The sequence below is a fragment of the Cricetulus griseus genome, chromosome 2 (assembly GCF_003668045.3).
Source record: "Cricetulus griseus strain 17A/GY chromosome 2, alternate assembly CriGri-PICRH-1.0, whole genome shotgun sequence".
Lineage (NCBI taxonomy): Eukaryota > Metazoa > Chordata > Mammalia > Rodentia > Cricetidae > Cricetulus > Cricetulus griseus.
This window is the reverse complement of record NC_048595.1, coordinates 179,953,363-179,979,080: the sequence shown is the minus strand read 5'-3', so window position 1 is coordinate 179,979,080 and position 25,718 is coordinate 179,953,363. Positions and strand designations below refer to the sequence as shown.

Here is a 25,718-nt window from a genome sequence, read left to right as displayed (position 1 = left end):
CATGGTCTCTACCACTGGTATATATCCTGGGCTTCGGAAAATAAAGTTTTAAATGCCATTTACAACAAATCTCCCATGCTTTAGATTTTTTTTCTCCCCATATGCATTAGGGTGAACGTTAAAAACTAGAAGCAGTTTTCTTCTTATAAATAACCACCATAAGATTACTCTACATGCCATCTTTATTGTCACTTAGAATAAATCCAGAGATTTTACACATAGTTATAAGACACTAAATATGCACTATTTATGGTTAGCCATTAGTTAAAAGTATCTATTAAACACCAAGACTGTGGTTCATATTAATTGTTATATGCTATCATGGCCTTGAAAGAAACAGTGTCACTAATAATTTTATACCGGTAGTATAATGCCACTTAGGATATGTTAATGTGAAAGAATGAAAAAATAAACATACTACCTGAGTTTTAAATGTGACTGCTAAACATACTGACTACTGCTTCAAAACCTTCATTTCATTACACAAAAGCTTCTCGTGTCTTCTGATTCCCAAACTGATGTACAAAGTACTAGAACATTCTCATAGGGCTGTTTCTCCATCCCACTACTTATCAACACTGTAATACTTTGCAATGGGGTCGTATGTCCAACTTAAGAGTCAACAGTCAGCACAATAAACTATCTCAGGAGGCATTGACTGCCTAGCTGGAGTCTCCATGTCCAAAGCTGTCTACTTTGAGTGGTACACAGTGTCTTATACATGCTTGTTAAACAAACTAATAAATAGAATTAGCTTTCTTCTCAATCATTCTAAACAGATCCTGAGCGGGTTATTTGTGTCTAATGAGAATTAATGGCTTTGTAGCCAACCCATGAACAGCACCCATTTGAATGAAGAGCAGCTGAGAGCTGTAAGTGAGAGTTTGCTGATGTGTAAGCAGACTTGTTCTTCAATCACTGACCATACATAATCAGGAAACTCTTTGAAAATGTGCTGCCCATCATGGCCGCAGCTGACCACATCCCTTTAAATATAGGGATATTTAAATCAGAATGAATTCAAATTACATAAATCTGAAAATACATTTCCTCAGTCATAAGAGACACATTCAAGTGCCCCAGAATCTCATGTGGTCGGCTGCTACCATGAGAGAATGATCAAGAATATTCATTATAGCCGAAGTTCCACGATATAACTCTTGAATGAAAATTAATTTTTTTTTAGTGATGATGTATCGTTAAATCAGGATAGTCCTATTTGCTTTGCTAGGTTTCCTTGCTGAAATTTGACACTGAGAAAGAATCGGATAGTCTTCATTCTTATGAGTCTTCGGGCAAGCCTCAGACGGGAAAGGAAAGACTATTCATTGTCAAACAGAAGCAACCTTTAGTCAGCTGGGCTCCTGTACAGCCAGTGACTGGTGTGGAAAGAACCCTCCTGCAATGGTTCCAGGCAGGCTTACTGTTCCAGAGCCGCTGCCAGCACAGCGCTCAACATAGCCATTCTACCTAATGCCATTCAATACCATCCCGGTGCAGGTTGATCTATAAAGCAGAACAGTGAAATGTGAAGACAGGCAAAAGGGTTGGAGTATCAGATGCACCAGACTGTACATGGTTAGACTCACGACTTCGTTCAGAGAACAATTTTGAAATGTCTCCTTCAAAATACCACTTATCTTCAGATAATTTCTTCTCAATATTAAAGTGATTTTGGCCAATACCATTTAACCATGTTGAGATCTCCCAGAGAGATGAACTGTCAATGTCTCAGAATAGGCAAGAACAAAAATTGCACCTTCTATTTCATTTTATGATTAACTTCGTCCGGTTTATCTCCTTGGTTTGCGTCTTTGAGGCGTTCTGATTTGTTCGCATTTTGTAATCCTTTGCCAGTCCTACTTAGCCTTCTTCCCAGACAGAAAATGATTCATGTTTCTTATTCCCACACAAGATTCTACCAGGGGAGCGGAGGAGGGGACGATTAGGCAACCCCACATTTCCCAAGTCAACAGGTGGAGGACAGTCTTCCCAAGTTCTTTGGAGATTGAACATCCCCCACCCCCACCCCCCATTCACCTTCCTCTCTCCAGGCCTACGGAGTGTGTATTTCCAATCTCAGATTTTTTTTTTTTTTTTTTTTTTTTCCAGCAGACACCAAGCGCTGCTGATGCTCTGACCCGAAGAGGGAGGGGGGAACACGCAGGTAGGGAAGCTAGGCTGGGGCTGACCATTGGTTTCCTGGCAGTGAGTGGAGAGAGAGGGCGCGGCACAGTGGCAACAGTAAGTGTAGCCACTCAGAACCCAAACCGCCAAAGTGGCTCCGCGGACCCCGGGCGGGGCACAGTGGGAGAGGGTCACACCAGGACGCCACGGGCAGTGGGATGGGACAGGGTAGCCTACCCACATTAATGCGCTCTTGCTGAGGGATCAGGGATTCTGGCTGGCTCCACGGAGAAACCCAGCGGGGCAGGGTACCCGCAGGAGCGCAGCCCAGGCCGGGGAAGCCGGGTCAGGAGGGCGGGGCGGGGGCGGGACAAGACCCAAAGCAGGAGCCAAAGGAGGGGAGATCAGGGGACCGCCGCGCTGGAAGCCGGAGGTGGCCACACAGGCGTCGTTTCCTTCCGGAGAGGAGGCTGGCCGAACCAGGCGCTGGCTGGGGGGCGTCCAAGGCCGGTTGACGGGGAAATACCACGACCCGCTCTTCCCCACGCCTGCCTGCCACGGCGCGGGTGGCCCCTCCTTCGGGCCGGTCCGGAGCCGGGCGGCGGGTGGGAGGGAGGCGGGGAGCGAGGGCGGAGGCTCCGGGAGGAGGAGGGACCAGGCGCGCCTGTGACAGGGTGGCAGCCGAGAAGCGGACGCGTTGCCGCCGCCGCTCCTCCTCCTGCAGCTCCTCTCGCGGCCGCCGCCGCCACCTCCGCCGCTGCCGAAGTTTCACTCCCGACCCTCGGCGGGAGCCCTAGCGCAGAGCAGAGCGGTCGCCTCGCTTGGAGCTGCAGCGCAGCGCCGGCAGCTCGGCGTGGCGATAGTCAGCCCGCGTTGGCACCCAAGCGGTGTTCCACGGTCCGGGCTGGGGTCACAGAGACCCAGCTGGGGCGGCAGCCAGCCTAGGGGACCCGCGACATCGCCCACACCGCCCAATCTGCCTCCGAGCCCCGGGCTGCCGCGATGGCCGTGCGCTCCCGCCGCCCGTGGGTGAGCGTAGCTCTGGGGTTGGTCCTGGGCTTCACCGCCGCGTCCTGGCTCATCGCCCCCCGTGTGGCCGAGCTGAGCGAGAGGAGGCGACACGGTTCCAGCCTCTGCTCCTACTACGGCCGCTTGGCCACCGGGCCCCGCGCGGGCGCGCAGCAGCCGCTCCCCCAGCCCCAGTCCCAGCCGCGGCTAGAGCAGTCGCCGCCCCCTGCCAGCCAGGAGCTCCAGGGGCCGCAGCGGCCGGAGGCGGCGCCCGGAGGTCCCAGTTTTCGGAGCAGCCCCGGGCAGCAGCCAGCTTCGCTGCCGCAGAGGAGGCGAGGACACAAACCCGAAGGTGCGACGGCTCTTCCCGGCGCTCCAGCTGCCAAAGGGGTACCCGAGGAGGAGGACGGGGGCGCGGCTGGCCCTCGGAAGGGTGGCCGGCCGGGGACCAGCCACAACGGCAGCGGTGATGGGGGCGCCGCTGCCCCGAGCTCCGGACCTGGGGACTTCCTGTACGTGGGTGTGATGACCGCGCAGAAGTACCTGGGCAGCCGCGCGCTGGCCGCGCAGAGGACCTGGGCGCGCTTCATCCCTGGCCGCGTGGAGTTCTTTTCCAGTCAGCAGTCTCCCAGTGCCGCGCTCGGCCAGCCCCCTCCACCTTTGCCTGTCATCGCGCTGCCAGGGGTCGACGATTCCTACCCTCCCCAGAAAAAGTCCTTCATGATGATCAAGTACATGCACGACCACTACCTGGACAAGTATGAGTGGTTCATGCGCGCAGACGACGACGTCTACATCAAAGGTGACCTCCCAGTGCTAACTGTCCCCCGCTGCCCACCTCCAGATTCCTTTTCCTGATGTCAACCCCAGCCCCTCCACTGCTTCTCTGCCAGCACTTGCTCTGGGCTTCTGCAGCCCCTGGCCCACTGTCCCCACCCCTCGCATCCGCCCACCATTCTTAGCCTGCTCCTCCTCTTCTGCAGTCTGGACCCTCCTCATACCTGCTCAGCTTTATTCACTTTGCTCTTGCTGTGTGTTGTTCCTTCCGCCTGGCTCAGGTCCCTACTTGAAAGACGAAGAAAGGGATTTTAGAGCTAACTCCAAAGCCATGCTCGCCCCTCCCCCAAGTAGGTGATAGTTTCCCAAATCTGTCCAGAGGGGCGTGTCCTGGCTAGAGGAAAGCAAGATGCAGGATGCTGGCTAGGGCAGGGCTGGAGATTTCGTGTTGCTGCTTTACTCCCTTGCTCTTTTTTTTCAGCTTGGTCTAGACCAGTTTTAGAGCCGCTGGAGTTGAGGATAACCATCTTTTAATGTCCCAGACGCGTGTTTGAACATTCTGTTGCCTTTAGAAACTTACCCCACACTGAGACCTAGGATACTCCCACCAGCCCAGCATGCTAGCTGTTCGCCATTCTCTGACACACTTGAAAAACAAAACAAAACAACACAGAGGCGATGGGTGGAGCTCCCCAAAGGTCAGGTGGAGAAGAAAGGTTGAAGGAGTTTACACTTACACAGACCCTTATAGCTGCAAGCTGCATCATGCACACCAGTGGTAGATACTTTCCAATTCATCTTGGTGGCTGCAGCGTTTGACAGAGTCTAGAACTACCCAGAACCACATCATACAGCCACAGCATGAGGAAACTTTGTCCGGGAAAGGGCAGATCCGCCCCCGACCCCCCCCCCCCAGATTGTCCATGGTTCTAGCTAGAGAATTTCTAAGCTCAATGGCTCAGTGTTCCTTAAAGCACAGGAGTACATCTTTCTGTTTCAGGCAGTGGGAGAGGTGGGAAAAGTTTGCAAAGAAAGAAATGGGCTTATCCTAAAGAAGCATCTGTGCTTTCCAAGCTTTCAGACTTCTTGTTCTGTGGAGGGCAGCCCTTCCTCAGTATGTGCTGGCTATTTGTAAATGTATGTGACATGATCAAGGTTAACCTTCACCAAATGTTAGGCCAAGCAAATCCAAAGGCCTTCGTTGGGACAAGGAGTTGACGTTAACAGTTGATGTTCTGAGTTTTGAGTTGGGAGGAGCAGAATCACTGTGGTGGTGCCATTTGAAATGAGAGATTTTGATAGTTAACTGCAAACAAACCTATTATGATTGCATTCTTCAAATGTGGTATTTGTAGTTTATTCAGAAAAATGTGACTTTCAAAAGTATTGACACTTCAGCTAACTTCTTGCCTTGTGGTCCTTAGACTTTGGGATAATTATCTTCTGTTTCTCATCAAAAATCACAAAAGGTTTTCTGGCAAAAGGGCTGTGCTTTGCAGTGTACATTGATACTGCCTACTTCTGTCATTTGTCTTAATCCTTTGAAGTATTATGGTCCTTCAAATCTTTGAAAGTCATATTGTTTCTATTAAAAATAAAAAAAGCATTTGTGTTAAGAACTCAGTCTTAGTTTTTTTTTTTTTTTTAATCCCTGTTGAGAGCTAGAGGGTGTGACATGGGATTGAGATAGCAGTCACACACGTCCTGTTAATCGAAAACCCAGAGTACCAAGGTTGAATAAGACTGTGAAGAGGCTGGCTGCTTATTCTGATATATTACTATATAGAATATCAGATGCTTTGCACTCCTTACAGCTACAGAGCTTTATCTTACATCCTTTCTTTTCAATTTACCACCCACAAGACAGTTTATCACATTATTTTGACTGTAATGTTCATGACTTTTTCCCTCTAAAGTAAATGCTTCCCAAGTTCAGTTTCAAGATGAAGTTTCATTTAAATGCCCCCTTAAATAATGTAGGTTGTATTTGCCTGAAGTTTAATGAATAAGAAACCAACCAAGTCAATTATAGAAATAAAACCCTATAGATGGATATTGGAGCTAAGGAGGTAGTCAAATTGGCAAAGTGCTTGCCTTGTAGGCATCAGAACCGGAGTTGCATCCCCAAAAACCATGTAAAAAGAAAAAAGCTAGACATGGCAGAATAAGCTCTGGCCTGCCAGTCTAGTCTACTTGGATAGCTCCAGGCAAGTTATAAAGACAATGTCTCCATAAACAAGGTGCCTGGAACCAGAAGAAGACCACCTAGGGCTGAACTCTGGCCTTCAAGTGCGTACATATGATGTCACTCCCCTATCTGCAAGAGTATAGACACAAATGTGTACACAAAGACAACTTTATTAGCTAGATTGCCCAAACACCACCAAGTACCAGAGTTTGACATTGTGTTATATTTGTAGGAATATTTTTTCTTTTACTTCAAATATACTAAAAATCTTTACTCCCCTTATCCTTATCTCAGCTCTGGTGCAAGTTTGATGATTGTTAGATTTGTTTAAATTGTACTAAGATTTAAAAAATAACCATAAGTTTATGTTTTAAAAATTATAGGAGGGAGAAGAATTGTTTCTTCTTCTGGCAGTGTAAGGTGTGCACTGAGGTTAAGAACAATGGCAGAGGAAGTTCTTTCACTCCATTGAACACAGAAATTGCCTGTGAAATGAGGGAAGGCGGTGACTTTTGGCTTTCTCTTTGTAGGTGATAAATTAGAAGAATTTCTTAGGTCCCTAAATAGCAGCAAGCCTCTCTACCTGGGACAGACTGGCCTGGGGAATACGGAAGAACTTGGAAAGCTGGGGCTGGAGCCTGGGGAGAACTTCTGCATGGGAGGACCTGGCATGATCTTCAGCCGAGAAGTTCTCAGAAGGATGGTGCCTCACATCGGCGAATGTCTCAGAGAAATGTACACCACTCACGAGGACGTGGAAGTGGGTCGCTGTGTTCGCCGCTTTGGTGGGACTCAGTGTGTCTGGTCTTACGAGGTAAGCCTTGAGATGTGACAAATACACGGGTGCATGCCACTTCATGTCCTGGGCAACAGTCCTGTCTCTTCTTTGCTTATCTTTATTTGCTTAAATAATTCACAGTAGTCGTCTTTATCAATTTGGGAATGATTGTGGGATCCATCTTTTTTATTGGACCCAAAACCTATCTGAGGTTTTGCTGTTCGCATGAATATTAACTTTGAGCAGATTTTGGTTTTATCTCTGTGAGATACAATTCCCCCTACCCCTTTGTATTTGCTTTTTCTGGTGTTTACATGCATGTGTATTCATTTGATGTCTCTAACAGGAGGGCTAATTTTAGTTCTTTCCGGTATAATTTTTATTAGTTGGTACTGTTCCAACACTTGTTTTTCTTATTTACATGATAACAGCCCTTTGCTTTCACATGGCTAAAATTTGGTTTCTTTGGGAACTTTCAAGTGGTAATTGAACACTTAGTGGGAGGTCAGCAATATGTCATTCATAATAGGTTCATTTCCACACTTTAAACACTCTGTTTGATAGTGTGTGAGCAATCTGGGGAAATGGCTGAGGGTGTCACATAACTGCATTTTCACTTGTTCTCTAGACTTTATTTATGTCTGTTTTGGTGACAATTTATCAACAGCCAGACTTATTTGAATAATCAGAGGTATGGACTGTTATGACATGGTTTTTTTAACTTTTCCCTTTAGAATTTGACTTTGAAATCAAATGAATTGTCCTTTAAGATTTCCTGAAAGATAATCTTAGTAACAATTGATTTGACTTTTAAATAATATATTGCAATTTTAATGCAGTTTTGTTTTCAGATATTTGAAGTTTAATCTGATTTAACCTATGCAGTGGACACTGTTTAAAACTGCATTTTAACTTTTTTGTTTTCTTAAACAATTTTAGAAATTTAGTGTGGAGGACATATTTTATGAAAATATGTTTCACGTGAAATGATTGTACCTCGAAGTTCTATAGTATGGTTCTTTTTTTTTTTTCTTACAGAAGTATAATATCACTTTAGTTTATTTAGTTTTTTAAATAAAATGTTTTGTGATACAATTCAATGAGTTATTCTGAATAATCATTACACACAAGGACTTCCTGATAATTATGGTTTTGGATTATGTATTAGGCAAATCTAGATGATTATGTAAATAGTTCCTTTTAATAATAAAATAGCAAATTTTATTTTATAAAACTGTCCTTTAGCTTTGGTAATCCATTCCTGTAATTCTAACACTTGCAAACCTGAAGAGGGAGGACTGTGAATTTGAGGTTAGCCTGAGATGTGTAGTCAGACTGTCTTCAAAAAAAAACAGAACAACGGTATTTAGAAGAAGGTTGACAACAAAGCGTTAGAGCTTTTATCACTAAAGGTGACTTCACTAACTCAATAAAAAATTCTCTCCACAATAAAATTATGTGTGTAAGGCAACACATGCTTAATGTATAATGTATGAAATATATTCAGTTAATTTTTGTTTCGTTTTGTTTTTTCGAGACATGGTTTCTCTGTGTAGCTTTGTAGACCAGACTGGGCTCGAACTCACAGAGATCCACCTGCCTCTGCCTCCCAAGTGCTGGGATTAAAGGTGTGTGCCACCACTGCTCAGGTCCATTCAGTTAATCTTATGGCAAGATAAATTACAGTATGTTTGGAATGAATGAGTGAAAACAAAAGGGAGAAATATGTGGGGCATTTTTTTTTTTTTATAATTTACTGCTGTAAATTAAATAGAAAGTTTCAGCAAACTATCTTTTATTATCTTCCACATTTTCATTGATCCTTCAATGAACATCCAGGCTTTAACTAATGCTTTATCTGCTCATGTTCCATGACGGGAAAACGTGCTCAAGTGATGTTGGAGCTCTCTTTTAGGCTGTAATTTGGTGATGTTTCTAGTAACTTTTGCAGTATGTTTTCATTTGGAATGACACTTGCCCATCACTGACTTCAGCATCTCTATTGATAGATCATTTCAGCGTTCTGTTCTAGCGCTGGAAAAAAATAAGTCTCCTGAATGAACTACTGAGCAGCTCCAAGGCCTTCATAGAGTGTTTAGCCTGTGGCAGGCTATTATCACATCGTTGTCTCAGAGCTGTACACTGTGCCTATGGTCCCACATCGGGAGCTGTATAATATAGCACAGATTCATAAACTTTACTCACATTACAGTCATTTATGATGTTGATTCATCTGTGCCAAATGAGTCCCACCCAAAATTAAAACTTTTAGCTACAGAGTCCATGCTTTCACGATCTTTTTGACAAAACATTGGAAAACTGTATTCTCTTTTATTTAGAAATTATAAAGAATCCAATGGTAGTAAACTGGCCGTGAAACTCAGAATGCTTCTAAATTGCATTATAATGTGGCCAATTAAAAGAGAATATATGGAGTATATTATTTAAATGTGCATTGTTCAAGTATCTTAAACAAGTTAGACTCTATCTACATAAGGAAAAACGACTCAACTAATTCCTAGATTAGTTTGTAGAGCTCTGTTCTGTTTCCTGAGATTTTTTTTTAAAGTCTCAACAGGCAAACGAGTTAGAGCTGTCCCTGTCTACCGTCACTCCCACAAACACCTAGGGACTCTTTTCTTTCTCCCTTCTTATTCCAGAAAAACAAAACAAAACAACAGCAAAATACCTTTCCTCTTACAAAATAAAAACTTTACATTTACCCAGAACCTTCTATGTAAATGTTGTAGCAATTGTTTTTAATAGCCCCATACTGCAGACCACTCGAGTGATGTTCAGTAGGCCAATCTGCTTAGTTTTCAGGAACTTATCTCTTTAGGCAGCTGACAACTTCTCTTGGTGTATCTTGGAACTTTGAGACACTAATGTGTAACTTCAGTACCTAGTAATAAGATTCCAATAGTCCCAGCACACATGTTTGGCAGATGGCCTCTTCTCGTCTCCATATCTACTCCCCAAGCTACAACCTTGTCTCTCATGGCACAGAAAGCACCTGATGCCATTGGATAGTTTAGGTGGATATTTTCCCACTTGGGACTGAAACACCCATTTTTCAAGCTGTTAAGGCCCAAGGACTTCCCAGGTGGCTGTTGTATTCTCACTCACCTCTGGTACTGTGTATAGATTGAGGCCTATTAGAAGGTGATTTTGTTGTACTCAGCTCTGTGCTAGCATTGATTGGCACCTTCTGCTGGCTAAGATCACTTTTCTGGTGGAGCTTTGACTTGGCTGTTGTTGATCTCTGCTGCCTTAGGAGGCTACATATGGCTCTCAGCATTGCCTTGCCTGTGGTGGTTTTAAAGTTTTGTGCTTTTAGTTTTGTTTTCTGATTCCTTCAGCAAAGACAGGCAGTTCTCTTCATGTCTCATCGGACACCAGGATTTTTATTGTATATGTCTGGCTCAAGCTGAAAAACACTATACTATTTTTTTTTTTACTAGACAACCCCCAGGCTACAAATTTTCCGAGATTATTTTCCATAAAATGAATGGCTTTTGGCAGTAAGAGTAAAATTTACATTTTAAATACTTTGTCGTGCAGATTACATGTAATGGTTATTAACCACAAGTCCCCACTAATGCATGGGTGTCACATTAAGGAAAGAAATAAATGCACTTCTCCTTGGATTTGATTAAACAAGAACAAGTCCTAATTGGAATTGTCATTCTCCCTGTGTCTTCTGTCCTCTGTTGTTGGAGTCCAAGTCTGTGTGCTTGTATCTGTTTTTGTCCGTGTGTTTGTCCATCCCTCACAAAGGGCTTTGCTCTGTCTTTATTGATCATCATGGAAAGTATCACATGAGGAAGGGATGGGAAACTTTACACAAATCTTCACAGACTATTTACAAGGGATTAAGTCACTGTTTTCAACTGATCCCAAGGGACCCTAATAAAAGCATCATTGTTTATCAACCAATATTCATCAACAGTTGCTTTCAAACTTTATGGTAGGGTTTTAGAAGTTGTTTTCAGCTTCTGTTTTTGCTGCTTTCAGAAATGATACACATCTGGGTCAGGATCTTGGAAAAGTACATAATTTAAGATTACAGCTATACATAATTTTATATTGTAAATTTGTTTACATGGGAACTCCAAGGCAAGTAGGATAGGTTCTTATACTGGTCTCTTAAAAGCAAGTTAAACAAACAACTTGAGTACATAGTAGGCTAACTGTCTTAAGTAACTTTAAGGTGTGTCATTGACTCTGGCTCTGAAGTCCAGAAAAAGTTCCAGGCTCTTAGAATGTTAGAGATGCCTTCAGAATATTGCATTGCTACCCTTTGTAAAAGAGTCAATATTTTTTTTTCAGAAATCCCCATTTAAAGTTTCATATCTATTTTATTGTAAATTAGCTTATTTATATACTCATGCTTAGTTATTAGCAGTACTGAATGCTTTTATTTAATACTATCACTCATATTTAAGCATTGAAATAATTTTATTATCAGTAATATTCTCACCCTGTGACTTCTGCATTTGATCATCAAAGATCAGTTGAAGACTTAGATTTTGTCATTTGATTTTTACAGTAAAATAAAGCCAGGGGAAAAATATATAATTCAACTGCATGCTATTTCAAAAGCCAGTTCTACGTTGGTAAAAAATATTTTTCTGTGGCTTTTAATAATCATTTCCCATGACTAAACAGAATTTTATTTGACTCTTTCATAGTTAACTTTACGCCAGAAGTCTGATGTTCACTTTTGGCTCATTAATGGCTATAAAAATCATAGTGAATTGTATTATGTTACAAAAGGTTATATTTCACAAGTTGTCCCTGAGCTTTTAAGTAAACCCAGAGAGCTGATACATTAAATTCTATGTGAAGTTTTCATATCATCTTTTAGGTTCAAAATATCTGTGCCATTCTCACGGGGCTTTCCCACATATTTCTTAGTTTCTTCCTGGTCTTTGTGAATTATTATTCCTCCCCACTCTCATTTTTTTATTTGCTTTTATCTTTCTCTTCTCTACCCCCACTCCCATCTGGTATATGCATGAGTGTTTATAGGTATGTATACATGTGTGTGCCAGTGCCCTCACTTGCGTTTCCCTATGTAGAGGCCAGTGGTTGATATTGGTTGTCTTCCTCAGATGGTTGTCACCATATATATATATATATATATATATATATATATATATATATTGCAGAACACTGCACTGAACCAGAAGTTCACCATTTAGGCCACTCTATCCCCCAGTTCTGAACACTGGGGTTACAGTACATGCTGCCATATGTAGTTTTCACTGTGGGTTTGGGGACCTGAACTCAGTTCCTGTGGTTGCACAGCAACCACTTTACTAATGGAGCCATCTCCCCAGCCTAATGACAGGTGATGTTTTAGCTCTGTTGTCAGCATGTTTGATGTCCCTGGAAATAATTAATAGGTGCGATAAAATCCAAGACATGGATTTTCATATAAACTCCAGTCTTTCAGAAGTGTTTTTTGGTATGATTCTGTCACTATTTGTTTCTTTCCTAGAAGCAGCAAGCTTCTCACACCCACTCTTCCCCCAACTCACCCCACTTGACAGATGAAATCATCCGTAACTGATTTCGTGAGACTTTGTTGCTGCCACACTGTTTTCTTCATTGTACAAAATAAAATCACCTTCTGAAGTGATGGGAAAACAGTGCAGCTTTCAATGCTTTGAAAGCTTGGTTCATTTCCATTGCTAACTGGTCCCTTATCACCTGACTTGAGACAGTTTAAGCATTCTAAATAGATGCTTTCCAACAGTTGAAGAAACTGCTAAGTTTGGAAGATGCCTCCAGACAACTGTAAATAAAATGCATGATAGCATGACACTCACTCCTGTCAGTTTTAAATGCTTTTCTTCCTTAATAAGTCACAAAGATAGTAATTTCTTGAAAAAAGCAAAATAGCGAGACTGTTTCTGGTTCCACTTTCATTGTGTTGTTGTCTAAAACAGTATGTTCTTTGAGAAACATTAGTTCAGCTGTTTTTCTACTTAGCAAGTATTAAAAACACAAAGAAATGCACCAGATATCAAAGTGCAGCTTATTTGCATTATGCCATGTTTCAAGACATTTTGTTCAAGAAATTTAATTGTTATAAGAATGAAAAACTACTGAGATGTGTGAGTCATTATTAAATGATGTCAAATACTAAAACCAGTCAAGGAAGCTGGGAATTGAGAAGCACCAGGGCCTCACAGGCCCAGAATTGTCCTAATTTAATCTCGTGAGAAATAATACATTGGTCCAGGCCCATTGTCATCCAGCCATCATGTGTGTTCAATGTTTTTCTGTCCCGGAAATGTATCGGACATTAACAGTTCAGTAAGTGTGTTACAAGTTTATGAATTAACTGAATAAAAATATTTACTCTTTAAAACCCCAAAGACACTGCTTTGAGTCCAATAGACAATGAAATTGATTTCTTAATTATTTTAAGATTCTCAAATCTTTATTTACTGTTTATAATTTTGACAGCCTCGTTCTTTATTCTTTGTGTTCAATTGTATCTGTTTTTTTAAACTATCTTTTTTTCCATTTTATTAATCTGTATTGGGAAGTTATTTATTCATAAAACTGTATCACGAGGAGATGATTTAAATATACATCATATATAAGTAAAATAGCTGTTAAAATTCAAAGTAATCAGAGGAAAAGAAACTGCAGAAAAGTATGGTGATGAGTATAAAAATACACATTGGGCTATTATTTTCCGAACATTAAATAACATTTCTGAATATTAGGACCTAGTAAAAAGAAGCAAGTGAGGCAATGGGTATGGAGGGTTAGCAGACCACATACTCAAAGAATGTAGCATGGATGGTTCATGTAACTTCCCTCAACAGAGGCTGGGGCTGAAGGCAGAAGCGTGATTCTGCAGATGGAATTCCATGTAGGGGAAACACAGTTGCCATCAATTGCACCGGTGTTCGGTGTATTGCTCGATTTTCTTTTAAGATGTAAAATGTTCTTCAGAGAGTCCTGCATGACTACTACAACTGTCTCAAATATTTTCTAATAGGCTGGCAAATTGATAGTTTGAGAAATGTATTTTTGTCGTTGTTGCTGTTGTTTAAAACAACCAAGTATGGGGGCTTGTGATTTTTGGTTGAAGGACTGTCTGTGGTGACTTAGGGGAGCTAGGGAAAGTAGGGGGGACTCCCGCAGATGGAACAGGTGGCTAGCTTAACACAGAACAACCATCCCATCCGAGGAGCTCAGAGGAGTGGATTTCCAAAAAAACTGGGCCTAGAATTTAAAGCACCATTATATAACTAAGAGTTGATTATTAGGAATGTCTCTTTTCATTAATAGTCATCTATTTTTAAGGTAAAGACACAAATCAAAGTATAAGAAAATAAACTTTTAAAGCTGTATTTAATGAGGTAAGATCCTATAATGCCAAAATGAATTATTAATGAAATGAGGATATTTAATGTGCATGATTGGTAGGTCTCCTGAAAATACATTTATTAAAGCACATTTAAATGTCCTGTTCATATAGTCAGATTCTTTCACTGGCTCCAATATGCCTGCCCATGCAGCCTCCTCTACAGGCACTGTGCCATGAATCTACCCTTCTCATATTAAGGCATGGACCACATGGAGGTCTCAGACTTGTAACTCAACTCTTGCCTTCAGGTCTGAAATAGAATTGGGCTCCCCTCTCAGATTATATTTCTCGATAGTATTTACATTCTGCATCATGGAAGAAGCTTCAGTTGACTGAAGGCATGAACATTAGGAGTCACCAGACCCAGTATAATTGGAGTTTATTAGTAAATAACTTACATGGAAAACAATAAGTAACCGTCACGGTATTTTTTGCTCCAAGGAGACAGACCCTGCTCGCCGATGCTCTCTGTGATCTGCAGAAGCTTTGGACCCCCCTCCTTTTCTTTTTAACCAGTTGTGTCCACACCTGTGACCATGCTCTAAAGGTGTGGTCAGTGCTACAGGTGCGGAGACGAATATATCACTACAGTTGACTCCGACTGTGGTAATATGTTTTGTAATAAAGATGGTATCATGATTACTCAGTTTTATTAGCTTTGGCATCTCTTAGTTCATAGAAGATACAAACAGACACATTTAGTAACCTTGTTCTCTATTAATACCCTTTGTTTCCATTGGACACTACTAATGGCAAATTACTTTTGGAGCTGAACTATCCCACTCCAAACCCTAGTCTGCCATCCACCGGCTGTATAACTGTGGACAAGGTATTTTGTCTCTTGGTTCTTTTGCTTTCATCACCATCCATCATACTGAATGGTATTGCAGTAATATCTAATGCAGAGCACTTCTTGGAAGACTAAATGGCTTAATGTGTATAGAAATATTTCAGAGTAGTGGCTAGGACTATTAAGCATTCTACGACTGTTATCTATTTTGGAAGAAGCATAATACTATAAAATAGTGCCAAGTTTACAGAGTCGTTGTGGAGAATCACAGAGGTCAATAAATTGAAATCCTGTTAGGCACACAGAAGCCATGTGTTCATGCTAGCTATTTCTAATATCCAAATGGCACTGTTCATATGCTTTATCCCCCATAGGAAGAGGGTAATGTCAATTGGAAAGAGTTTAGTTGTAATGTGTCTTGGAAAAGTCTGCTTTGCCATAGTAGAGAAAGTCTAGTATTAAATGTTTTATATTTATTTATTTATTTATTTATTTTAAGATGTATTTTTGTGTTCATCTCTGTGTGAATGTGTAAACATGACTGTAGATTGCTGGAGTCTAGCTCCAGATGAGGGCCGGGACTGAAGAAGGGTGGATGCAATAATGGCAACAGGAGGAATCAGATTCGGGACACTTCCTTTGTCTCCTCTTAGGAGAAATGGAAAGAGAGGAAGCATATCCAGACAGAGATGTCGGTCATAGCAGGGGATGTAAGGAGTAGGTGAGGGAAGGAGTGAGCCAGGTATGATGGTCGGGACAATCTTGCAGCCTGCCTGACTAGCAGCCAGAGTGCTTCTTAATTTATACAGAATTTAGCAAGCAGGGATACATTCATGTTGTTCCAAAACATAGATCATATCATTTTAATTTCTGGACATGTGTTCATTTCCTTTTACTCATCTTTTAGTCACCATTAAAAATACTATGACAGAATAGTTATCATTTCCAATCATTTTCCCTCAAGTTTTGACATCATTGATAAATAGGGTTATCTCTTATAATCATTCTTGTCACTAACCCCAACACCCTATTTTTAAGAATATAGAGGCACATGAGAGCCTGTTCTCAGGTTGGTAGCTTTTGTGGCTACAAGGACAGTAGACCAAAGCAAAATCTCCAAGCCAGCCTGGAGAAGGTTGTCATGTCCTGAGCAGTGTATCATTAACTCTTAATGGTCAGAGTGCCCAAGAAATATTCTTAAGCCAAAGCTGCTGGAGTTATTATTTAAATTATGGCATAATACAATAGTTTCATTTTATATTTTTATAGAATTTGTCTGTATGTCTAATCCTGGCGTTCTATTGTTCCTTGGTCATATGACACCATAGTGGCTCTTCATGAGCTAACTTTTCTGAGAAAGGGTGGTCCTGACATCTATTCTTTTATTGTCTTTCAACTTCATTCTTTGTCCATCAGTATAAGTCTCTGTATAGGGCAGAGGTGACTTTAGCTACTCTAACTTTGTTGCTGTATCGCCACGTAATTGCCTGGGTGTACAGTGGGAAGAGGCTTGCAACCTGAACTGTGGCCAACTCCTCTAGCCCACTGAAACTTGTTGACCTTTTTGAGTTTACTTTGTTTGATTATCTTGTTTCTGAGTAAGCACAGGGACAGATGTTTCAAGAGTGTCTCATAGCCTCCTAAATAGACTTCTGGCTTCTTTATGCGTGTGACAACCTCCAAGGCACAATAAGGAAGGCCTTCAAGTAGAAAATATCTCCCTAAACCATGGGGAATAGTATGTTCAGGACTGTCCTGGGGAAGCATAGAAGCAATACTCTGGGAGAAGGCATAAATGATGAAAAATTTTCAGCAATCCAATATCCCCAAATTGTACAAATATTAAAAGTCCCCCAAGTATACAACAGGTAGAGATAAGAACCAAAGGTGGCATGGTGGCCATCAGGTGGCTCAGCTTTGCTGGATCTTTGTCAAACAGCTATGCTGGCCTTATAACTTTTGCCATTCCCATCAGATATGACTGTGCCAGTAGATGTCTGCAGAAGCCAAAAGAGAACATCAAATCCCCTGGAGCTGGATACAGGTGGTAATATATAAATCACTGGATGTGGGTGACAGGAACCAGACCTGGGTCTTTTGTAAGAGCTGTGTGTTTTCTTAACTGATGAGCCATCTCTCCAGCCCAATGTAGTGGTTCTTTATTTTGACTACATATTGGTATTCTCTGATGGGTTTTAAAAAGATGCGATATTGGAACTAACCCCTCGTCCAACATATCAGAATATCTTAACAGGTGATGCCAGAAGGATTTTTTGACTTTTCCCAGGTGACTTAGATGATCATAGTGTAATTCCTAAGTGACTAATGTGGATATAGTGTTGACGTGATAGTACCCATTAAAATCTGTACATGAGTGTTCATGCTGATTCTGGAGATGGAAACCAGGTCCTTGTGTTTGCACAGCAAGTGTTTTTTATCCCCGGAGCTATCTCCCCATTTCCCTAGTATATGGATTTTAAATTAACTTTCATATTTAAATATCCAGTCAAATATGAGTTATTCTTTATTTTATTTCTTTTATTGGAATTATAGAGAGCAACAAAACTTCTACATCATTGTCATTCATGTGTTTAAAACAGCCAGTCCCCAGATTTTAAGGCAATAATATAAAACTATCACTTATAGCTGAGCGCCTTCTCACCTAATGGCTATGCTAACATATTGCTTTCTTAAATAAAACATCAAAGGGGATCTTTCAGACACTCTGAAAACTATTTTTACCTTTTTAGTGCTTAGGGAAGTATAGCTCTTCCTAATGACTGTATCTGAGTGGTATATAATAAGACTTCTAAAATACTTGTATATGGATTCTCCTGATTTTGCTTCCATAATATGGACTATTGCATTGAACTGGTGCTTTAAAGTCAAAAGGTATTAGAGTGATTTGTATGGTAAGTTGCATAAATGGTAGTTTTATAGATTTAGACATTTTAAATGTATTTTTGATGTCATCTGTGTATCATCCACAAACATTTCTTTGCCCGTCATTGTACTGACTTCTCTGACGGTGGAAAGTATATGATGTATAAAGGAAAGAAATGTTCCAGGCAATTGAAAAATGCAATGCTTCCCTCAAACCTATAGAGCTGTACAGGACAGTTGGCAGGTGAGGGAGAACATAGAAGGGTGCATAACATTGAGTAGTGGGTTTGGGTTAAGCATTTGTTGAGGTAGGATAAGCGGGGATTAAAAGCTATAGCAGAATCCAGTTATAAAGGACTTATACATTATTACCCAATGGTCCAGATGTGTCTGTAGATGAGTGTGCAGTCTTAGAATTTCATGGAATAGTGTGGACTTAGAAGAGAGCATGAGATTGTTAAAAATCCTTCTGGGTGACTTTAATGAACAGCTCGTATAGAAAATCAGTCCGGTGGGTAATTGAAAGCTTAGATGAATTCTGAATGCAGAATATTACACAGAGGTTTTTCTTAATGGCTCTAGTGTGGGAGGATGCCTTAGAGGCCCGTATGCTTAGGGATACTGCCTTATGAGATTTAGTTGTAGCCTCTGACCATGTGAGATGAATCTTAATAAAAGGTCCAAAGAGGAAATGAGTATGATGAACTTAAGAGATAGTGAAGAAAGAGAATTGGCAGAGCGAGTGACAATCTAGGGGTACAGTGGTACACTAAGGTGACTCCTGTACTTTAGGCTTGAAGATGACAACATTTCCAGAGGTAGAATACATGAGAGGAACAGTTATGGGTGATTGATGAGTTTCAGGAATTGGCAGAACACAGGAGAATGTCTACTCAGGGCACATCAAGTTCTATTCATTATTCATTTATTCAGCCAACAGTCACGATCATAATGCCAAGGCATTCTTCCAGTAGCTGGTGTTTCAGCAAACATGAAGAACCAAATCCTGGCCTTATTTTCTAGATTGAGAAAGAAGTTAAATCCTCATGAAAATGCTCAGGGAGGCAGAGTGGGGGCCACACAGCTCTACCTAGAGAGTCAAGGTGGGCTTTACTGAGAAGATACTTTGTGAGTGACACAGGTTACAAGGGAGCACATTTCCAGCAAAGGAGCATGGACCGGAAGCAGAGAACCAGGTAGAAAGCAAGGGACGCTCAAGTGGAGTGACAGACTAGAGAGCTGAACAATGCAAGATCAGGATGGAGAATGAGGAGAGCAGACATCATGTGTAGCTTTGCGGTTCTTTGGGAGGACTTTTCAGAGAAAATTGAGTCTCACGTACCTTGAAGGACTTTTCTGGCTAGTGAGATGGGGTGCCAAGCCACAATGAGTATTCTCTTCTGTGGCATGCATGTATTTGTCTTAATCAAACTTCACTTCTAGCTAAAACGAGTATTGTGTATGTAAGCAGTCATTTTACAGCCGACTCTGGTGACGAGTGCCTGTGGGTCCTTCAGGCAAATCAAGGGCTTGAAGTGGGAGGAGAACGTGAGACTGGAAGTCTGAGAGACTGTATTTCAGAAGAAAAAAATGACCATGTCCATTTTATTTTAAAAAGTCATTTGTTTTAAACTTATTTAAATAAAATTTAAATACTGAATATGATGGTGTGAAAAAGTAATATTATAAAATGGTCGGAAACTTACGATATATAAAATTATATAGTGGAAAATTATTTCTGTTTTCCAACTCTAGAGTTTTTCTCCCAATAACACATATTATTATTATTTTTTAAAAACTAAGACTCTTTTCTCTATTTGCAGTTTCTCCCGAATGTCAGAAAGCTTTGACTTAGTTTCTCTTCCTGGGTATTATTTTTTTTTCCCATGGGAAACAGAAGGTGTAATATGCACATTGTTCTGAACATTAACGTTTTTCAATTATGATCATTGCTGGAAGCTAGAGTTTGATGAGCAAGGAGCCCCTGCAAGAGGCTCCTGTATTGTGTGTCCAGCTGGTGGCGCTATTGGGAGGTGATTGGCTCAGGAGGGCACTTGCTTCATTAATGGGTTATCTAATGATGGGTTTGTAGCTGAACTGCCTAGGAGAGGTGGAGTCTGGTGGGAAAACTGGTCACTAAGTCATGCCTTTGGAGGACATTCCTTGTGTCTGGTCCCTTCTCCCTTCTGGGTTGCTGCCGCATGCATACCACTCTGATATTCAGTCTCATCCTAGGTCTAGGCTATGGAGAACCTGAGTGAGCCAGGTTAATTTTACTTTTAAGCTGTTTCTGTCAGGTATTTATTATAGTAACAACAACAAAAAGTCTTAATGGAGTATTACTCACATCGGCATCAAATAGCCCCACTATTTTATTGCAACCTAGAATATCAGTATCACTGGCTTGTTATTTTTGGAGAACTACTTGCATTGATGTAAGTCTGAAAAGAAAATGGACTCCACAGGCCTCGAAATCACTTGCAAATCTTGGTCAAATCTCCACTTTTATACACTGCTTTTGATTCCGGGAAATAGTATTGACTCTTCCAATGATTAGCCTTTTTCAATATGTCTCATTCAGTTTGTCAAGATTTGCCAGTTACCTCCTAGAAAGATGCTTTGCTGTGTGCTGTGAGAGGTAAATTCTGTTTATGGAATATATGGTGTCAGAGACGGAGATAAACAAACAAACAAACAAAACAAGGAACAAATATGTGTCTTCCTTTATAAAACTGACATCTTGATTTATGCATAGACAATACTTTTTGTTGTGGTAACTAAGTTTAGGTATTTTCGGTAAAATGACTTTGAACTAATAATTTTAGTTTAATTAAAAATTAATTAAATCACACAGTCTCATGCCATTAGCCTATTCTTCTTGATTTCCTACCCACACAGTTGCTTAGATTAATATTTAATACTCATTGGATTCTTCTGTGGCTGTTTAGAACCCTACATTTGTCATAATTGACCTTCACTTTCCTTGCCTCCCATTTTCATTAAATAATCAACAACTTGTGAAGTTGTGAAAAACCAGATTTCCTGGAGAATGTCTTCTGACTTGTAAGTTTACAGAAAGACCTACTGTGTATAGTCTTCCAACCTTTGTTGATCAATGATTTCACTTGGTACCGTTTGCAATAGCATTAGTAAAGGTTTTGTTTCCTTTGGTTGTAAACCTGTGATCAGCAGTTATTCTTACTAATGTTTATTACCATAGTACTTACATGTATGTATATCTAGGGCAGTAACTGTTTGGTGTGAAATATTTAATGAAGTGTCAGTTGTGAAAATAATTTTGAATCCACTGAAACAGATTTGTTTCATCTGGAGAACATTTAATAACATAAATTGGGGCTTTTTTGAACCTAAGTAGTCTCAGGAATACTAGTATACTATTGAAAATATGCCCTCATAACTATAGGATGATATAATCATGGTACATCTTCAAAAACAATATTAATTGATGCTAACTATAAATTTTGTTATTTAGGAAGTTTTTAAGACCCTGATTTAAATACACTTTAAATTGTGTAGTTTTGATTTATTATTTAAAAAATCTTTTCTCATTTTACATACCAATTTTAACTAAGCTCCATGTTACTCATCTGCAATTCTCAATTTGAAATATCTCTCCTTTATCAGCTCTTAGGCTTCAGTGTTCATAGGTTTAAACTCTGTTATGTTTAATTTTGCTTATGTGTTTTTTGAACTGATTTATTTGTTGTGAAATAAAGCCATATTGACCTCCTCTTCACATAGCATGCTTTACTCTTTGTTTTTGTTTTTGCTGGGAAATTTCTGACAAACGAGAGCATAACCTAGTTGCAATGTCCAGGGTGTTGAGCTTATAGATTCAGCACTAGTGTTCATCCTCTCTACATCACTTGAAACAGCTGATAATGGGCAGAACTGATTTTTTTTCACTGTGGCAGACAATGGTACTGTGTGTCCGAAAGTTACTAAAGGGCATCACATTTCATAGTTTTCTAAGTTTCATTGTATAGGAGCAACTGTATGGGATTTTGTATAAGATTATAAAACATGACACTGACAATTCCTTCCTGTGAGAACATGTTTGAACTTTTCAAACAACACCTGCTTTCGTCTCATTTTTCACTCCAAAGGTTTGTGATTATTGGAATGATTAATGCTTGTTTATTTCCCCTTCTCCATATTCATGTTAAAATCTGGTGTTTGTTAAATGAATACATTTAGGATAGATACTCAGTGTGTCACAAGCTCACACAAAACCTACACAAAATGAATCTGGTGTAGTGTTGATGGCAAATGATTCTTACAGGACAGCTTATGTAGTTAGTAGTCATATAATTTAGAGTATTAGAAAATGATGAACAGTATATATTTCTTTGCTAATTTGTATATTAGTTCTCCCCCATGGAATATAATTATTGGCTGAATTAATCCGTATCTGATTTTATATTGGGGTCTAATAAATTTTGTTATTAAAAGTTAGAAGGTTGATAAACTTTCTTCTTTCTGCACTCAAGAGTTACTATTAAAGTAAATTTAGTGGGAATATTTCATCATGTTGACTCTTAAATATCATGTAACTTTTTGAGACAATGGAAGCTTGAATAGTAACTTACAGCATAAAAATACTATAGACAAATTTTCCAAAAGCCAATTTGTAGCTTGATGTGGTCATATGAAGGTCTACTGTCTAAAATCTTTTTAGGCTAATGAGCAGCAACCTACATTTGAACATTCATGAGTTTATAAAATGACACTTATCATAACTGTTGAGCTTTAGTTATGTGTCTGGTTCTTAGTGGGTACTCTGTACTCTGAGGTTTTCTGAGCTGTTCAGGGGTTCAGTGAGATGTTGTTTCCTGTATCTTATGTTACAAGTATTGGTACAAATTAGAAGTTTCACAACTAGCAAAGATCATACATCTTGAGATTTGACAGAGTCTTGCATTGAACTCCAATTTATTTGATTCCAATGGCCATATCCTTGTCAAATTGTTACACTGACATTTTGGCTATGAATTCAAAGAATGGCCTTGGATTTTTAGTTTGAAACTACTGTCCTGGTGGACAGACAGTGTCAGCAGTGTATGGACACACCATTGGGAGAAGTTGGGAAGACAACATTTAAGGTGAGGAAAATTAAACTACAAAGATAGACTGAAGAGTAATAGCCAAGGATTGTACTTTTCTCTGCTAAACACATTTATCTGTTGAAGATAATAAAATCATGTCTTTCTAAGATAGAGCTATGAAATGTGGGTTCATGCGATCGAAATTGCTGTTGTCTTTCTAGCCCTTAGTATGTTTTCAAGAAAATATATAGGAGAACAAAATTTTCCTTTTCAATACAAACAAAAAAATGTCTTTTACTGGGCCTCAGGGCAAAATAAGAATGTAAGTGGTCAGTTTCGTCTAAATTACCTTTATTTCCATCTGTAATCTTTAGGAGCACATCACAGGACAATCTGGTTTAATAGAATATATTCTTCTGGAAACTCATCATTTTACATGTTAAGTAATTCTTTTCCTGCTGCTGAGTGTGAATTGCCATGAGAATGTCTCATTTACTTCATAAATACATATTTGAGGGAGAAAGTTATCAGGACTAGATTAATAGTACAAAATATAACCAACATCTAGTGACAATGATGTTATATAAACTATTGCTTCAGTCATTAAAATGAATATTTCATAATTATTCATCTTTAAGAGTGAATACCAAGCTGGGTGGTGGTGGTGCATGCCTTTAATTCCAGAACTCTGGAGGCAAAAGGAGGATTTCTGTGAGTTCAAGACCAGCCTGATCTATAAGAGTTAGTTTCAGGGCAAGCTCCAAAGCCAAAGAGAAACCCTGGCTCAAGAATAAAGAAAGAGTGAATGCCTTCTACTTAAGCTAAACTATTAATAAATCATTGGAAAGCTCCTTAAAAATAAGTAGGGCTATTGTGACCTTAATTTTAATCACCTTTTCAATAAGACTGTGGTAAGTGCTAGACATATGCTTAGTTTCTGACATAATGCAAAAAAGAGACTCCATTTCATTTAAGCCCTTTACATACCCAAATGAGCAGTGTAAGCACCGAGTGTAAGATTCTATGCTTTGTTCAAGGACCAGAACCTCCTTAGCTGAATGATGCAGCTAGAGTAGAGGACCAACAAACAATAATCTAAGCAAAAGTGCCACACACAGAGCTGGGCTGTGGACATTTAAATTATCCATCACTGGGGATCATGGTTTATCTCAACTTGGAAAAGTAAGTAGGAAAACCCACTTACAGAGTAGAATGTGGTAGGATAGATTGTGAAGTCTCAGGGCAGCACAGTCAAAGTATCCTCGTGATCAAGACTTCTTAAACTTTTTCCACTCATAGCCCCTTCTTACCCATTAGCTTTTTGTGCATACATGATTATATAGTTGCATAAGCCAAATAATACATGATAGTAAATTACCAATTTATTTTAAAACAATTAATTTGTATTTGTATAATTTTACCATTCATTAATGATGAATGCAACTTTCCACACTGGATTGAATATGATTGCTAATTTCTCAAACAAAAGTAAACTATTAGCTGAATATTTGATAATTAAGGATATTCAATTCTTTTCAGAGTTGATCAATATTTTGATTTTGTAATTATCGATACTGCTTTTTATATGTTGTACAAAATGGCAGAATTATAATCAAGGCCACTTCAGAAATTGGTCCTCATTCTATCTTAAGCCAAGTGAGTTTAGTGATTTCTTACCATACTGAAGTCACCAACTCAAAAAAAGTTTGCAAAATCAAAAGTTCCAACATAGGATCATCCAAAAACATTTTATACTTACATTTGCAAGAATAAAGTAGGGCAGTGTTAAGAGTCTTTGTTTCTATACATGATTACATTTTTATAAGATCCTTAAAAACACTGCAATTCATGTCATGTGCTATGCATTGTCTGACTTGATGGCCTATGCAGTACAAAGTGTGAATGCTGTATTCATAGCACCAAGGCTGCAATGAATTCCTTCAATGCACTGCTGGAAGCACCTCTGGTCCTTATATTTCATTTGAATCAGTTTGGTTATTGCAGGTCCAGAAATGTTTTACAATTGACAAATTATTGATAACTTCCACTCTCAGTTACATGATTCAATGTGGGTTCATCCCTCAATTTAAGAAACTGGTGTCTAGATTAGGGCTGTATGGAAGCAGATCTCAACAGCAACAGTGGGTGGCCAAGGTTCTACTTGTTCAGAGTCACAGATGTGGTGACCACAAAGACCTGAGGAGTGGAGAAGAAACAATGGAAGTCTACAGCAGAGATGGCAGCCATAGAGGGAGGGTGCAGAATGAGAATGAGTGTTGATTTACACTGTTTAGGGGAAATAGCTCTTGATCAAGACTCAAGATCAAAACTCTTCAGTTTTCCAATCCTCTTGAGTTGTCTGTTTCATGTATCATCATTTTGTTGCAAACAACCATCAAGCAGTATTTGTAGGCATGTGTATTAATGTACAGAATTCAGTTAAGTACAGCTTTCTAAACAATTTAAGTCATATTTGTTGTTTTGGAGAACAAGTGTTTTGTTCTATAACAAATTTGTTTATCTGGACAGACTAGCTTCTCCATCCTTCCACAGATAGGAAGGGTTGACTTCTTTCACATACTTTCAAGAGAACATGCCATCCCACATTTTAAATTAAGGAAATCATTAGCTGTTTGATAATATTGCCATTCCACATTTTAAATTAAGAAATTCATATACTGTTCATTAAATTCTACATGGAGTTTTAG

General features: G+C 39.9%; 1 protein-coding gene across 1 annotated transcript in view; it reads left to right on the top strand.

The window, feature by feature from the left end:
* The first annotated feature begins 3,129 nt into the window (after window positions 1-3,129).
* Chsy3 (chondroitin sulfate synthase 3) overlaps window positions 3,130-25,718 on the top strand; it is a 222,202-nt gene continuing 199,613 nt past the window's right edge. Inside the window, exons 1-2 of the mRNA XM_027400946.2 lie at window positions 3,130-3,937; window positions 6,631-6,914. Coding sequence (XP_027256747.1) covers window positions 3,130-3,937; window positions 6,631-6,914 — 1,092 coding nt within the window. The remainder of the gene's footprint in view (window positions 3,938-6,630; window positions 6,915-25,718) is intronic.